This window comes from Stigmatopora argus, chromosome 7, assembly GCF_051989625.1.
Source record: "Stigmatopora argus isolate UIUO_Sarg chromosome 7, RoL_Sarg_1.0, whole genome shotgun sequence".
Classification (NCBI taxonomy): Eukaryota; Metazoa; Chordata; class Actinopteri; order Syngnathiformes; family Syngnathidae; genus Stigmatopora; species Stigmatopora argus.
This window is the reverse complement of record NC_135393.1, coordinates 8,468,701-8,484,676: the sequence shown is the minus strand read 5'-3', so window position 1 is coordinate 8,484,676 and position 15,976 is coordinate 8,468,701. Positions and strand designations below refer to the sequence as shown.

The following is a 15,976-nucleotide window of genomic DNA, read 5'->3' as shown; positions in this document are numbered from 1 at the left end:
GGATGAATCGTAATGGGATTTTTGAACTATTAGTTTTCATAGGACAGATCATTTTTTCTTTGACTTTTGAGCGTAAATAAAAAAAAAGGAAGCACTGGATTGTAGCAGTTAAGGGCAGCAATTTGGCTTAGTAGGACTAAGTACTATTAAAAGAAGAAGAATAAAGCTTCCAGTCGTTGTTTACAATGAAAGTAAATGCAAAACAAGATGAATTACATTATACAGTTGCTTTCTACTAATCATAAACTATTTTAATATTATTAATTAAACAATGCATAACATCATAAATTTTAAAAAAAAGTTTCTACATTGCATTGTAATCCTTGAACAATGGTGGAGCTAGGGGGAGATATTTTAACAGTACTTGCACACTCACTTTCTTACTCAGCTGTAAATTCAGTGGTATTAATGAATCTTAATTAAGGTGATTTGGTATTATACCAGCACAATAGCTAAGGTGTCTACACCACATGGAACAGCACAATGTCTAGTAGTTTCAAGCAACAAAAACGTGGCAAGAACTGATGAATTATTTATATATTTAAATATGTTGTCGTTTTATGACGTTTCCTTTTATTACAGAACAACGCAATACTGTGCGATACAATGCAAACATTTGTGTTGGTTTTATAGAGTATGAGTAAGTGGATGTTTGAGCTAATGGATTTATATTATTAGTATTTGATTCATTTTTATAGTATTTTATACATCATACATTAAGGCACTTTCTTAGTGCATATTTGTTTTTTTCTTATAATATTTACAAAAAAGAAAGATAAAATAAAATAATGGTCTGTGTTGGCATGAGGACAGTCCCAAACACATATTTAGTATGTGTGTGACCAGGTGTCTGTGCACTGTTGCTCTTCACTGATTGAGTGGTGATCCATTCAGGGTGACCCCTCTCGCATGAGATAAACTGGTAGATGATGGATAGATGCTGTGAACCGGTTATGACCTCCTCTATTTGCCTTCTCACCCAAATTCTGCGCAACGACTTTTTATCTCTGTCTTGTTTTTGTGGTGCACCAATTCCAAACTCTGCAAGACCATGCAACTGCATAATAAACACTTGCACAAAACAAATACTAAAAAACAAGAGGGAATAGTCAAATTCCCAAAGGATTTTATCTTAAAATAGGATTGTAAAACCATAGGCAGACTAAAATATTGATTCATTTTCCAAACCACTTATCCTCACAAGTGCTGGAGCCCTTTGTGACTATCCATCAATTTTCAATACTGCTTATCATCAGGCAAGTGACTCTTAATATATTTATTCATTCATTTCCAACAAGGTTTATCCTTGTCAGGGGGTGCTGGAGCCCATTCCAGCCAACCCCAGGCGAAAGGCAGACTACACTCCAGTGCCCCGCAACCCTTGTGAGGATAAGCACTGAATGGATATATGTATGAATATATAGCTATGGATGAATAGAAAAAAAATGTTACTATGATCCAATTTGAGCTCTAATATATATCACATGCCAGAACAATATCGTAAGAACGTAAAGACAAAAAGAAAAGGCCTGAGAGATAGCTGAGCGATGAAACGAAAGGAGGTCACAAACGATGACGACGGTGATGATAATGATGGTGATTATGACGAAAGATGGGAAGCTGTACCGCTGCCAGTGTAGAAAAAAAAAGAGGAACAATGGATGGTCGTAAAGAAGGCACAGTAGAAAACGAATTAAGGACAACTAAATGGAGCAAGTGAAAGGAGAGAGCAGAAGCTTGATGGCTTCTGCATTTGTTAAAAACCTTTTAAGCAATGGACCTTGGGGTGTCATTTGAAGGTTGACTTGATCTAAAAGGTCAGTTAAAACAAAATAAGCCCCAAACTTTCTGTAAACACTGCATTTTAAGATGGAATGCCTCACTGCGCTGTAGCTTCATTAGGTTTAAGTCCAGAAAACAAAGATGAATGAACATGCTCCTGTGATAAAGCAGTTCTTAAGCACATTTTGTGTCTATCCAGACCTAATTTTCTTCCTAAAGTTAGTTAACAAGTGTAGCCCTACTTGCCTGTCACTGTGATTGATGTTTGCCTTTCTTGCGGTGCATTGTGGTGCTTTGTTGCACCCCATCATAGCTGCCTGAAGAGCCTAAACGCCTAACAATGAGTCACCGCTATCTCCCAAGCAGATGTCGTCGTTTTTGTGCGGGTGAGCCTTGCTGTCGGGGGCGGTTCATCACAGTCATTGCAAGTGGAGGCTTGTGTGAGATTGGGTTGGTGGCAGTGGTTGTTGGTTGAGAGTAGGTTTTATTATGAGGTGTTTTTATTACACAAAGGTAGATGTATTTCATTTTTTATTTTATTTTAAATGACTTTTAATCAAGTTCTTTCACTTGAAATAAACCTGGTCGTTCATGGCAAAGGTTTGACTACCAAAGTAAATACAATAACTCATGGAAGACCATCTTTTTTTTTTACTGAAAAGTAAGGCAGGGAATGAGTACATGCAATATTCAGCATTTCTGCGATATTATATATCAAGGATAACGAACTGAGATGCTGGCACGCAGAAAATTATTGTCTATGTGAAGGTCCATCCTCTAAATAAAACTATGAAAAGTGTCTGGGGAAAGTGTGTTAGAAAGTATAGAAAAGTAAAGTTAATAAAAGCCAGGGTCAACCTGGAGAATATTATAGAGCGGGCATTTTAAATTGCTGTTTCCCTCCATTGTGTCATGAGACCACAGAATTCATTTGAGGCTTAAAGAACTAACATTTATTGCCCAAGCAGTTGCAGTGTAGTCTCTTACTACTTTTGATTTTCACTTTTTCTTTTATGAAGTGACATTAAAGCATCCTTCCAAGCTTATTATGTTTTGTATATTCAAGAATCTGCTCTTTGGAGACTTGCCTAACCTCAGGCTGATCTGTTCTAGTACACATTAATCACAGAGAACTTGAAAATCCTAAACAGAAGTAATTACATTTGTTCATTTGAATTTAAGACCTAACATGTCTAAAATTGTCCCAAAATCTCCTGAAAGGTCTAAAATACAAATTTGAAAGGTTGAAGATGCCTGTTGCCGGCAATTGATGTGTTTTGCCTAGAATTGTCAAGGCGGCTGGTGTTGCCCTAATTTGTATGGCCACACCTGATATTGAAAAATGGCCAAGACTTATAAAGTAAAAACAAGATCGAAGTAGGCTAGCGTAATGGTGTAGTGTCATTTGACAGTGCCAGCTTGTGTTGCCACCTGTGCAATTCCATCAGACTGTCCTGACCTTCAATGAGGTTCCACAAACAAACATTCACAATTATTAGTTTAGTACAACAGAGTAGAAGGCTTGCACAAGGACTTTATTTATTAGATTTGGACTCTTATCATGTTCAATTAGATGCACATGATTTAACTTGAAATACTTTCACCCGGACATGCAGTGAGGTTAAAATGACCGTAAAGTTTTGTGTTATTTTGGGCCGTGCTGCTACATCGTAAGACATAATAATGTTGATATTATGTAAAAATAAGCACTTGTGAAACATGAGGCTATTTTTTTCAATACTTAAAAATATCAGTGGGATTTTGCTGTCTTCCTTTTTTTCTCTCTGACTTGTTTCTTTATTTGAAAAAAAAATGGGAGTAGAGATTAGCCACAGTAATTTTTGTTCCCCCATATTGCACAACGGGCATGAAAATAAGATATGCATATGTTGATGTTTTCATTTTAAATCAATATAACGCACGTACGCGTAGTTTCTAGTTTACCATTTCTTAAAATTGATTTCTTCCCTGCAACGTTTCCACATTTCTTTCCCACTTTTTTTGCCATCCCTCCTCACCGCGTGGCGTCTCTCCGGCCAAGCGTGAAAAGTAGTACCTCTGCTGCCACGGGTTGTCACTCTTGCCATCTGCCACCATAACTGTAATTAAAATTCACTTATACTTATTTTTTCATGAAGCATGAGCTAATAGAGTCGGGTTATTAAATCTGGCATTTTTTTCACGCCAGCTGGATTCTCGGTGGAGCTTGACTACTGCTGCTTACACCCATGTGCACTATTGTCCAATGCTTCATAAAAATAAGATGTGAGCTGACAGTAGTGGGCAGAATTGTGAGGTTTTACATATGTCGTTCACGCTCGTTTGTTGGCAGCAGTTGTTCCATTGAAAAATGAATTCTATATTTTGTTCAAACACCATCAGCAGACTGTAAAAGGATTCCAAAAGGCCTTTGGAGGGGGGGGAAACAATACAGCTCATTTTTCCTTGAGAATACTAACATACTACTGGTAACAATCAGGTAAGAACATTTCATGAACAGTTATTGTATTTAAATCTTATTTTAGCCCATGTTTGACAATATTCAACATGCTTTATGTATTATTTTAAATTTCCGATAAAATTAATTCAGTTGAAAATTGTTTCCAAATAATTATCTATACAGTTTTGTAGGTAATTCTTGAAAATACCGAAAGTGCAAAGAACTGTGTAGTACTGAATGAGTGAAATATAGCTTCAAACTAGTAGTATTTTCAATTTTTTTTTATATTACACCGACAGCTTGAAATTAAGTGATGTGTTATGAATCATGTGCAGGAAAAGATCATTGGGATTCATTTTAATTTTAAAAGGGAATATTTTTGAGTATATTTAGTTAAAAGTTTCATCATGCAACAAATTCAACTCAAGAGATTTAGTGTATTTGACCTTTATATGAGAAATGGTTGCTCAAAGAAGCACAAATTTCTTAGAACTATGATAACGGAGAAAATAATGTTTAAACAGAAAATCACAAAACTCATTTGAGCTGCCATTTTTGGACGAATGTGACATCAGTTAAACCCAAGCTCCTTTGTGCTGGAAGTAACTTACGGACTGCCTGCCAGGATAAGTCAGAAAGCCACAGAAGGCTCATCACTTTTGGGCTGCAAGGCAAAATAAAATGATATATGTAGTTCCTAACTCGGATAGTTTGAACGATGAGTCTTTCACAAGTTAATGTGTTGGAAAACAAAAGCTGCCCAGCTCCAGGCTCACAACTTGAGCCGGGCGAAGAAATAGTGTCTTCATTGGGAGACGAATCGCCATGTCCAAAAAACAAAGACCAAGAAATCAATGTCGCGACGAATCGTTTATCATATTTACATACTTATGTTATACACCGTTACATGTCAACAACAAATATTCTTGTCTGTGGACTCTGCACAAGAGGCTACAGACACAGCATGTAAACGTTGATAAATATGGAACAGAGTTATGAAATAAATAAAAATAGTCCTAAAGTTATAATACCTCTCCTTTTTTTGAGTTTTGGACTTGGACTAAGACTGTTTCACATTTTGCAAATTTGCCATCAGTGAGGCATCTTTTTTTCTCCTTCTTGATCTTTCTTTTTTTCCCCTTTTTCGGCCAGCAGTGACTGCAGTGTTTAACTCGTCAGCATTTATAATGAAAGTGGCATTTAACTACGGCGCGACCTCCCGCAGCATTTATAGGCAAAAATTAATATTAATACCTTACTTCCAACCGCACATATGCCTTGCCCTCGTGGCCACCCGCAGCCCTCGCAGCACACCGACCTCAGCTTGGCTCACATGTAGGATGTCGAATACCGGTTCTCCTGTTTGTACAGCCAAAAACCAAGGACGGTAGCATACTGTCACTGCCTTCTGCTTATCTCTATGTACTTTTTTCGCATGTAAAATCTGCGTTTTAGGTTTAACTGACATCACAAGTGAACTAACCAAAATATGACAAACCTTTTTGGCATCTAAAAATGTCTGCTCACAGCAATTTTTTGCCAATACTCCATTTAGTGACGTTTTTTTTCTCAACTATTCAACAAATATAAAACGATGGTTTGTTTGTATCATTCAAATTGTTTAACAACATTCTTTCTGTTGGAATGCACTTAATCCAAGGCTTTCCTCTTCCTTTAAATCAACTAATACTACTGTACATACAATTATTGATCAGCTGCATGAGATACGCAGAGGCTTGCATGATGGCGTTCAGTGTCATATGTTTTTGCACAACAAAACTCCAAGAACATTGGCTTTAAAGGGTCTACTGCAACTGTCAATAATTCAAAGCTGTCGGTGCCACAACAAATCAGATGATCATAAAAGCAGCCGGACAGCATAGCACGAGGTTGATTTAAGAACCATCAACAATATGAACAATCCCCTGGGCTGATGCTCATTAAGTATACACACTTAGAGAAATGCGTCCTGCGTGCCAGCGAGCTGCGGGCAGTGTTCATGCCGCATTGGCTAATCAGGATTACTTTGTAGAGCAAGGCTAGGACATGGCCCAGTCTAATCCAGTCTTAAATGCAACAAGTTGCTTTGTTCTGTTGGGATGTGATCATTATGCAAAAGAAAGAATATAATTTGATGGAATGGTCAAATGGATATTGATACATGCATACATTGTGCAGCCTTGCAACTGCACTGATTCGATTTTTCTAATTTAAGTATGATGTTGTATTCACTAAGCCAAAATTAGTTTTTCCAACTGAATTTCTTATTTTTCTAATCCCCAATGTCATTACATTAGCAGCTTAACTTTCAATGAACTGAGTCTGATCATTTATATGAATACTGGAATAATAATTTTCTAAATCATCTTTTCATTGTGCAGTTAGAAATTATGGGTGAAGATCAAGAGCTGCAACTATTAGAATTTGGAATAACAAATGTTGGACATGAAGCGTGATCGTATCTGCAAATTAATGTAATTTGCCAAGCAATTGTGTCAATTAAGCTTCATAATTTCTATGATTTAGTCATTTTTCAGATGTCGATAATCATACTTACTTTTCAACAGTCAACTTTTTGTGTTTTGTATGGTCAAATTTTTACTCCAGTTATATTAGTGGGAATCAGAGTCATAATCAGGTTTCGACAAGAATATGACCTTGCTTAATTAGTGCGTTAGTCTAAGCAGTAATTTAATACATTTCCTTAACTCATCTTATAGCTAGTAAATATTTTGACTTATAATAAATTGGAAAAAGCTGATGTGGAAGCTGATCTACTAATTGAGGGCAACCTACTCCCTAATGTGTGCAACTGCGGTGCAGTTCATTTTCCCAGCTTCAGGACCGATTGTCTGGAATTTGATTTATTTAGTGAAACATGGATTTGAAGCACTTGCACACATCGTTAAAATTTGTGGCGGGATAGAGTTCTTTTCTGTAACCTTCTTAATTCTTTTTGTCTTCTATTCCTACTCACTTTTTCTAGCTTTTTGCACACACGGCCTGCCATCTGATTGGGTGAATAAATCTATTTAAAAAAAAAGTGATAATATGTGGGATCCCTGAGAAAGATCACAATCTTAGAAAATCACACGCGACACACCAGTGCACACAATTCGTTAAGAGTAAATATGCAATTTGTGGCCACTAACTGAGTTCTTGCTTTTGATATTACCTCCTATGATTAGATAACTTTATTCATCCTGTATTCGGGAAATTTCATACGACATGATTTAGTCACACAAGGAAGAAACCAAAAAGGATATGTTTCTGTGCTCTCTCGTAGATCCTTATCCACGTGGGGTTCCTAACAGAGGAGTCTGGCGATGTTTTTAGCCCAAAGGTGCTTAAAGGAGGTCCTCTCGGAGAGATGGTCCAGTGGGCCGACATCCTCACCACACTCCATGTTTTAGGACACAACCTCAAGATCTCCATGTCTCTCAAGGAGCTTCAGAGGTACTTTTCCAACATTTAACTTATTCGTTGCCATTTACTGCGTTGAAATTTATGGCCTCTTGGTTTGGTTTCCCCTCGGGGCCCAAAATGTAGCACTGTTAATCTACCTGCCCAATTAGCCTTTGCGTGTTCAATTGATCACTGGAATGAGAGCCCCGATTAGGAAATAATGAGAACTCACAAAGGTTGCAATTTGCTCCGGGTCTACTGAAATTCCAAAATACAGGATCCTGTCCAATACTTCTGATAGAGGAAGTTTTACTTTCTGGCAAAGTGAACATCCAGACGTGTCGTCTAGGGCATTTTGGCCATTCTATGCGTCATTGCTATTGTTAACATATGTGAAGCATGTGCGGATATGACCATTTTCTCTAAACCCCATTTGAATTCCAATTCTTATCGAATCTTCTGAATATCTGACGCCATCAACTGCCATAGCTGTCAAATGCATTCAAACTGGGGTGGCTGAAAAGACAAACAAATGCAAGAGCAAGAATCACGAGTCCCAACTATAGATGCATTTTTGTTATCTTAGTATAGCCACTTGACCGGGGCATTCAAAATGACCAGTCATGACAGCTGTGACTAGCAATGCCATTTTGCTCTCCTCCTGTCATCGCCATTGCCTTACAGACTCCACACTTTGTTCTATATTTGCTTTTGTCATAGCTATCCCTTTTTCTGGGATAGGTTAGTCATAGTATGCGTACTATCCTTCACTGTTTTCATCACCATAACGATCGGCATCGACTTTTGCGGCATCTTGTCAGCGTGATGCCATCAGCACGTGTCGTTTTGTGTGCCCTGCATCAGCATGCCTAAACGTTTCTGCTGACATGAACAGTTTTTGTGCCAACTCCCAAGCGTTCAGAAGATTGAATGATGGATGTAAATATAACTTGCAGGGACAGGGGGTAGAAAGATCCCCATGGTTTGGCTTTGTAAGTTCTATTCAAAATCTGTTTTCCTGCCGTAAATGTCATCAATCACCCGGCTTGTGGAGCTGCTCACATCCTGATGATAGATGACGGATGTGTAGCGCTTCCATCCTCGCTTGTATTATCAACCGAGCGCAAAAGAGGGCGATTTACACATTGTGGTTTAGAATCCTTTATTCGTCGCTCCAATTGTCTTTGTCGTCCTGTCACTATCGATTCTTGCAATGAAAATGGTATAAAGTTAAGATCAATATAATGATGTCTTGAGGGAACACACTGTTGTCTGACTTGGAGCCTTACGAATTACGGAGCAATCACAGTGCTATTTATTCCCGACCTTTGCCTTTGTAGTTGTTATGAATGCTTGAAGTCTCACTTTAAATCGATTATTTATTGTACACAATCTCAGCGTATTATGTTGTTTTGGGAGCATGCGTAGCTGCCCTCAACCTATAGGCATTCAAGATTTGCCGTTTTCTTACTATGTCGTTCACAAGTGATGCTCTATGTACGGTATTTACAGTTTGTGGGTAAAACCAACTTGGCTGTTTGTGTGGTGAAAGACTGTCGAAGGTGCAGTGTTTACGTGTAATTGGCCACTAAGGGGGTGATTAGCAAGTTTGTGCCCTGGCCCTGAGGGCTATCAGGTGGCTGTGTCTTTTACATTATGCACTGTTACCATACTCAGACATCTGCTACAGTTTCAAAGAAAAACCCAATCTTTGAGCAGTCTAGGCTGGATTTCAAACCATCAATTGGTGGCGAGAGCTGAGAGACACTCTCCATTATACTATGTGTATAACACAAAAAGGGCGGCTGTGGTGAATTTGTTAGTTCGAGATGTCCTAGGACTGAAGGATCAGAAGTTCGATTTCTGGGTAAAATTGTCAACGGTTGACCGTTGTCTAGTGTCCTAGGGCAAGACAATGAGCCCCAGTGGGTTGGTAGCGGCCTTACATGGCAGTAACACCATTGGTTTATTAATCAATGAACTGAACTACTCTGAAGCACTTTAAAAACACATATAAATGCAAAAAGTACTCTCCATTAACTGAAAATGTTTCAGTATTTCTATTAAACTTTGTCAGAATGATAGAACCACGCTGCCTTGGACTTTGTTTGGCCTCTACTCTCCATTAGAACTTGCTTTTTGCTACACGTCTCAGTGCTCAGGGTCTTTACTACAATACTAGATAGGACGTATTGTTAACATAAGCTGTTACTATGTATGTATGCAGCTATGTTATGAACATATTTTTAGGGTATCGTTTGTCTATTAGGAAGCAAAGCAGGGTGGAACAAAGCTATGTGATAAATACAAAGTTTTATGCATGTGTTAAATCATGCAATGTATTTATATAATAGGTTTCAATCCCACATCTCATTATTGTACTCATGGTTAAAATGAGAAGAAAATGACCATACATAAATTCCATATAAGAATAGGCAGTGAAAAGCATGCTGCTGAGTCGGCATCCTTTTTGTTCAAAAGTGCCAATATTGCATCTTTGTGTTAAACAATCGCTGGGACATCGGTTATTCATTTTGGAATGTCCTTTATTATGCGGCAGAGAAGAATGAGGTTGCTTCTTTTAACTTGTTTGGACATCGCTGGACACAATTTTTCCATCATGACCTTTTTGCGCTGAATGCGCATTTCTCACAATGTGGGCGCACGGAGAGTAACGTGATGGGGATAACGCTGCTGTAAATTAGATTTCAAAGGCACCCCAGATGGATTAGTGCGAGGGCGAGTGGAGACGAATCCACACCTGCTCTGTCATACTCCAGCTGCTCCAGCTCGCGGTCAACTGAACTGAGGCTAACTCATGTCTTGTGTTTTTGCAGACAAAAACATCAGGTTCATTCATCATTCCGCTCTTTACTTTTTTCATTCATTCAATGCTCTCCCTGAGGCTTTCCCTGACTATTATTCTTTTGGATAGTTTTAGACATCGCTTCACTGAGTTATTTTCATATAATTAGAAAATGGAATGTTTTGTTTACCGGCACCAAGGATTCCTGGCAAAGAAGTTGCATTCCCATTAAATTTATAAAATTAGATACATTATAAATGTATTCAACTCCTTAATGGCCCAAACAAGTGTTGGTATGAAAACTTTAAAATTCATTGAAGCATTGCTTAAAGGTTTCTGGCTCATTTCAATTAGTATTCATTTGTGATAAACAACTCCTGGTTTGTGATGTAAAAACAATGAGAATGCGTGCTGAAATTTCTAAAGCTTTTTACCTTCGAGACCTCTGGAGGTTTCGGGAAGCAACTGCAGATGTGGTTGTGTTTAATCTATTTTTAAAAATTCACCAAAAACAAATGCTGGCTCGTAGAAGTTTTCATAATTCAACCCCACCTTGACAAACTTGCAAAAACAGAGGAGTTGACTTTCATATCTTCATTATATTATGCCACAGATCTGGTAGCAGTTGTAATTGTTATTAACCTGCCTGAAACTGAGGATTATGATGCAGAAAGTACTGCAGTACACTTTCACAGTTCTCAGGGATAATTCTTTGGTTAAACTGTATGCGCTGTAAGCTTGATGTAATTGAAGTACGATTGTAGTCCGTGTCTTTGCGATGTGTCAAAAACATTGAACTTAATCGAATTGAATGCTTTTATTGTCATTATACAAGTATAACACAAGAAAACAAAAAATAATCAACTAAAAAGCGTGAAAATTAAATTTTAGGCATTTTCGATGCACTTTGAATTGCAATGCAAATTATAATTTGTAAAATATCAAACAAAGTAATAGTTCCAAAAAGAAACACTTTTCCCCCCTTTAACCTCCCACTGAGTTCCTTGTGTATATTTGCAGGGATTCATTCATTTTCCGTTATTCTCACAAGGGTTGTGGGGTCTTGAGCCTATCCCAGCAAACATTGGGCAATAGCCTGGGGACACCCTGATTTGGTGACCAGCCAATTGCAGGGGAAATGAGACAAACAACCATTCGCGCTCACACTCCTACTTAGGGGCAATTTAGAGTTTGCAATCAGCCTACTATGCATGTTTTTGGGGACATGGGAAGAAACCGGAGTACCTGGAGAAAACCCACACAAGCAAGGAGAGAACATGCTATTTCCTTATCCACCTCACTTCTCTTACCCCAACCTTTATGTTTCTCACTCACATTCTCCTTTTGTTTCTTCTTTAGTTTTGTGCATGTTTGGCCTTTTGTTTCCCCTCGGGCTCAAATCAATGTGCTTGTTAACAACTTTCCCAATTCTGACTGCCTTTCATTACCTCCAGTCTTGCTTTAAACATTTGGTAGACTGAAACACACACACACGCCATATATAAAGTGCAGCAGAGTGCCCCTCTCTAAATGAGGGGAAGACCAAGCAGTGGTGTCAAACTACTCTTTGCCGCAGGACACCATCGTAGTCATGGTTTCCATCAGAGGGCAATTATGCCTGCTAACCAGAGTTGCCACAGTAAATCAACTATTTAACAGCAAATTTATAATCAAATGAATTTAAACAAACTTTAATTCAAAATAACTAATTTTATCATCAATACATTGTTTAGAGACATTGTTGATTTAATTGTTTGGCACCATTTTCTTATTTGTCATTCTTTTTTTCCATTTAGATTGTATTTTTAATATCTTTTTAATGTTATTTTATATTTTTAATTATTATTATTAATTTAATTACCCCTGCGAATGGTTGGCTACCAATTCAGAAGCAACAAAAATGAAAAACAGGACATTCTTTTTTTCCATTCAGATTGTCTTTTTAATATCTTTCTAATGTTATTTTATATTTTTTATTATTATTATTATTAATTAATTTAATTACCCCTGCGACTGGTTGGCCACCAATTCAGAAGCAACAAAAATGAAAAACAGGACATTCTTTTTTTATTTTGTTTCTTTTTTTATTTTCTTGGGTTTTTGCGCAACTGTTCATTTTATTATTTCCTACAATATTATAAACGTTTTCTAAAGAGACATGATGTCCAAGCTGTTACTTTCACAGGCTACAGAAAATGATGTGGTAGATCAGATCTGGCCCTCGAGCCTGGAATTTGACACCCATGCTCCTTGGAATGCCTGCAATTCTATATTTCATCATACCCTTTCCATCTTTTTGCTTGAAAATGAGAAACAGTAGCCAACAGTGCTCTGGTGCCAACATTTTCTCTTCATCAGTCTCCTTTCTTGCATTTTAGCGATATTTTTCATTTGATGGCCTCTGGGGAGGAGGAAAGAGAAGATGATTAAAAACAACAGGATGTAGACAGGCCGAGAGACGTGAGTTTAATCTTACGTACTTGTGTTTTCCATTAGCAAGGGATAACCAAAAGCCTTGTCTTCACCAAATGCTTTGATATTGTCCCTATTTTATTCCATTTCCATGGTATGAGGCTTTTGATGTATTCGAGTGCAACAGCCCTGCCTTTTGTTAGATTCAGTTATGTTTAGAATAGCATATACCTTGAAATAAGCATTCATTATTTTAATAATTTAACTTACCATACCGTATTTGTCCTGACACCTAAAACAATTCAGCTCATTAGCAGAACGACCACTGTTGTTGTTGTTGTTGTTGTTATTTTCACTACTAACTCCACTTTTGTGGTATCTTACTACTTCTGAGTAATCTGAATACATCTTTGTGTATGTATGCATGTATATATACTTTTATATATAGGTATGTATGTGTATGTATGCATGTGTATATATAAATGTATGTATGTGTATGTGTATATATATATATATTTCAGCAACACGCTTATTTATTCATGTATTTATTTTATTTATTAACTTACTTATTACCTATCTATTTATGTCTAAAATGGCTTTCCTATATCTGCATTCTCACCCTCTTGCTACTGTGACAACGGAATTTCCTGAATACGGGATGAATAAAGTTATCCAATCCACTCCAATAAACTACTACTCTGGTGATCTGGTAACATGTGAAGGCCAGATAGTTTGTGTGTGTGTCTCACAACGCTGAACATTGCAAATTAGTACTAGTGCCAACACGGCATGGGAGCTGTGCAGTGAAGTCTCCTCAGAAGGCCCATGGATGTATCCATATGGTAAATAGAATCTTCCATCGAAATGATTCTGAAGCACTTATTTTACTAGAGCCAACGTCAGGTCACTTTTGGTGAGATACTGAACTCGCGTCCCTCATCAGGGTGAAGCTTTAAGATGTCCGATTATGGTGAAGTAAAGTTCTTGTATGTCTATGTGCGCGTGTATATATGTGTTCACTCACTCAACTTGACATGACTTCCTATTGAGTGTTTGTACCTCAACATTCATGCACATGCTTTCGTATGCTCCCACTTCATCCGCCTGTGCTATCAGTTTAACAGCTATCATTCGTTCACAAGTGTTTGTGGCATCTTACAGAGTGGATTTGTATCCTACAGTATGTGAGACTACCATACTGTTTAAGATAATGTTCTCCTAGCCATACTCAAATAGTGGCCTCCACTCTAATCAGTGCCTCAATTAGGTCACCCGGCACTACTAGTCACTGGGAGCATTTGTCCACTTGAAGAAATAAGCACCCATCCAACGATAATCCATGCAGTTTATTCTCAGAATGGCTATGGGGGATTCTGAAGCCTTCTCTGTCAGACTATTGGCAGGATGTGAGGTACACCCTATACTGTTTGCCACAAACATCCTTCTTTAAGGGTGTGTTGTCATGTAGGATGATAGTTTCCTTCCCAACTAGACTGAAGAGATATAGGGTTGAAACTGGTTGCAAAATTTCATTTTAAGTACTCTTTGCTTTTAGATTGCCTCCAATTATATAAAGGCTTGATATTTTTCAGTGAGGAAGATGTTGACCTATGCTGTCACACTCCCTCTACTGCATGATGTTATTCAGCGCAGCAATCAGCGAAGTTTTCTCTTTGCTCCGTCTCTACACTCTGACCCTAGCATCCAATTTGGAGTCATTTCTTAACATAGTTCATTCATGTGCTTGGATTCCGGTTCATGTGATGACAAAATGCAGTCACAGCAAGACTTGTGGTGTTGGCTGAGGGCAGTGTTTTCCGGATTAACTTGAAAGAGAGCAGTCAGCTGCAATGACCTCTAAACCTTGACGCCAAATCTGTTGAAGAAAGCCAACAGGTCCTAAATGTTGACAGAGTAGGGACGTTGGCCTTCAATTTGGTGGTGGTACTTTCGCCTACTCCAAATGGAACCACAGCGATTTTTGTTTTTGTTTTGCTGCGGAACACCAACTTGTAGTTGCCCTACTGCTTGAGAGAATGAGATTCGGCAGACCAAGTGCAACCACTATAGCAAGGTACATACTATATCAAACGAAGCATACTAACTGTCCTAATAACTGTTATGTGTGAGTTTTCCTCCATTTGTGTGCCTCTTAAAAATAGCTAAATGCATGCAGGCTTTTTTTCAGCAGAGGCTGCATTTGATCTCAAGCGCCTCATCATTGTGTACGTGCCAGTTGTCATGAACGAAGTTTTCTCCAGCCTTTGCTATCCTGTTTTCTCCTTTTCATGATCTCGCCCTAAATTAGCAGATTTTCATTCCTCCTGATATCATTCAGTCCCTTTTTTAATATTTTCCCTTTCTTGGCCTCCTCTTTTCAAGCAAAACCTTTGCCCCCCCAACCCGATCATACTATTCACCCCTCTGCAAGGTAGCTCTGCATCTTACAATTCTATTATCTGTGACAGGAGTGTTTATTTTATTTCATTTTAACCTCATCCCTCTTCTCTCTTATCTTTCATCTGAGTTTCATCCCTCCCGCTCGCTCTACTTCACTCTCTCTTTTGTGAATTGTTTTTTATGATGCCTCGCGGCTGCCTGATCCACAGCTACCTGTCTCGCTTGATAGCTGAAGCCGGTCAGCAGGGGTTCTCATTCTATCAGTCTGTGTGCATGGGTGTATGTGTCAATTAAAGAATCTTTGCCATGCGTACAGATTGCTATCTCTTTGGTGTAATCAGAGGAGCATGTGGAAATGGATGATTACACGCATGTATGAATGTTAGATTATGCTCATGAAGAGGGATGTGTGAGGTTGTGTGGGTTTGTGTGTGTGCGTTGTGACGATCACTGATTCTGTGTTGTACCAGGAGCATTTTGATTAAACATATTTTTTCCAGGCGTTGGTTTTCCCAGCAATCTTTGTCAACACACACACAAACACACTTTGCTCAGGCTCGGGTGTTTGTATTTGGGGGCAACAATGTTTTGTTTAAGTAATTATAATGAAATATTAACATGCAAATACATTAAACTCTATAAAGGTTATTTGAAAGTAAAAAGAGTATGTTCTTCGACGTATTTGCGATTTACAGTCCTTACTGTTCTTACATTTAAATCAGTCATTTGCT

The 15,976-nt window shown here is 38.1% G+C and overlaps 1 protein-coding gene across 1 annotated transcript in view; it reads left to right on the top strand.

Annotated features, from left to right (window-relative positions):
• The window catches only part of LOC144077775 (alpha-1,6-mannosylglycoprotein 6-beta-N-acetylglucosaminyltransferase B-like), a 73,220-nt gene that overhangs the window by 37,610 nt on the left and 19,634 nt on the right, over positions 1-15,976 (top strand). The window contains exon 8 of the mRNA XM_077605757.1: positions 7,509-7,678. Within this exon, the coding sequence (XP_077461883.1) occupies positions 7,509-7,678 (170 nt within the window). The remainder of the gene's footprint in view (positions 1-7,508; positions 7,679-15,976) is intronic.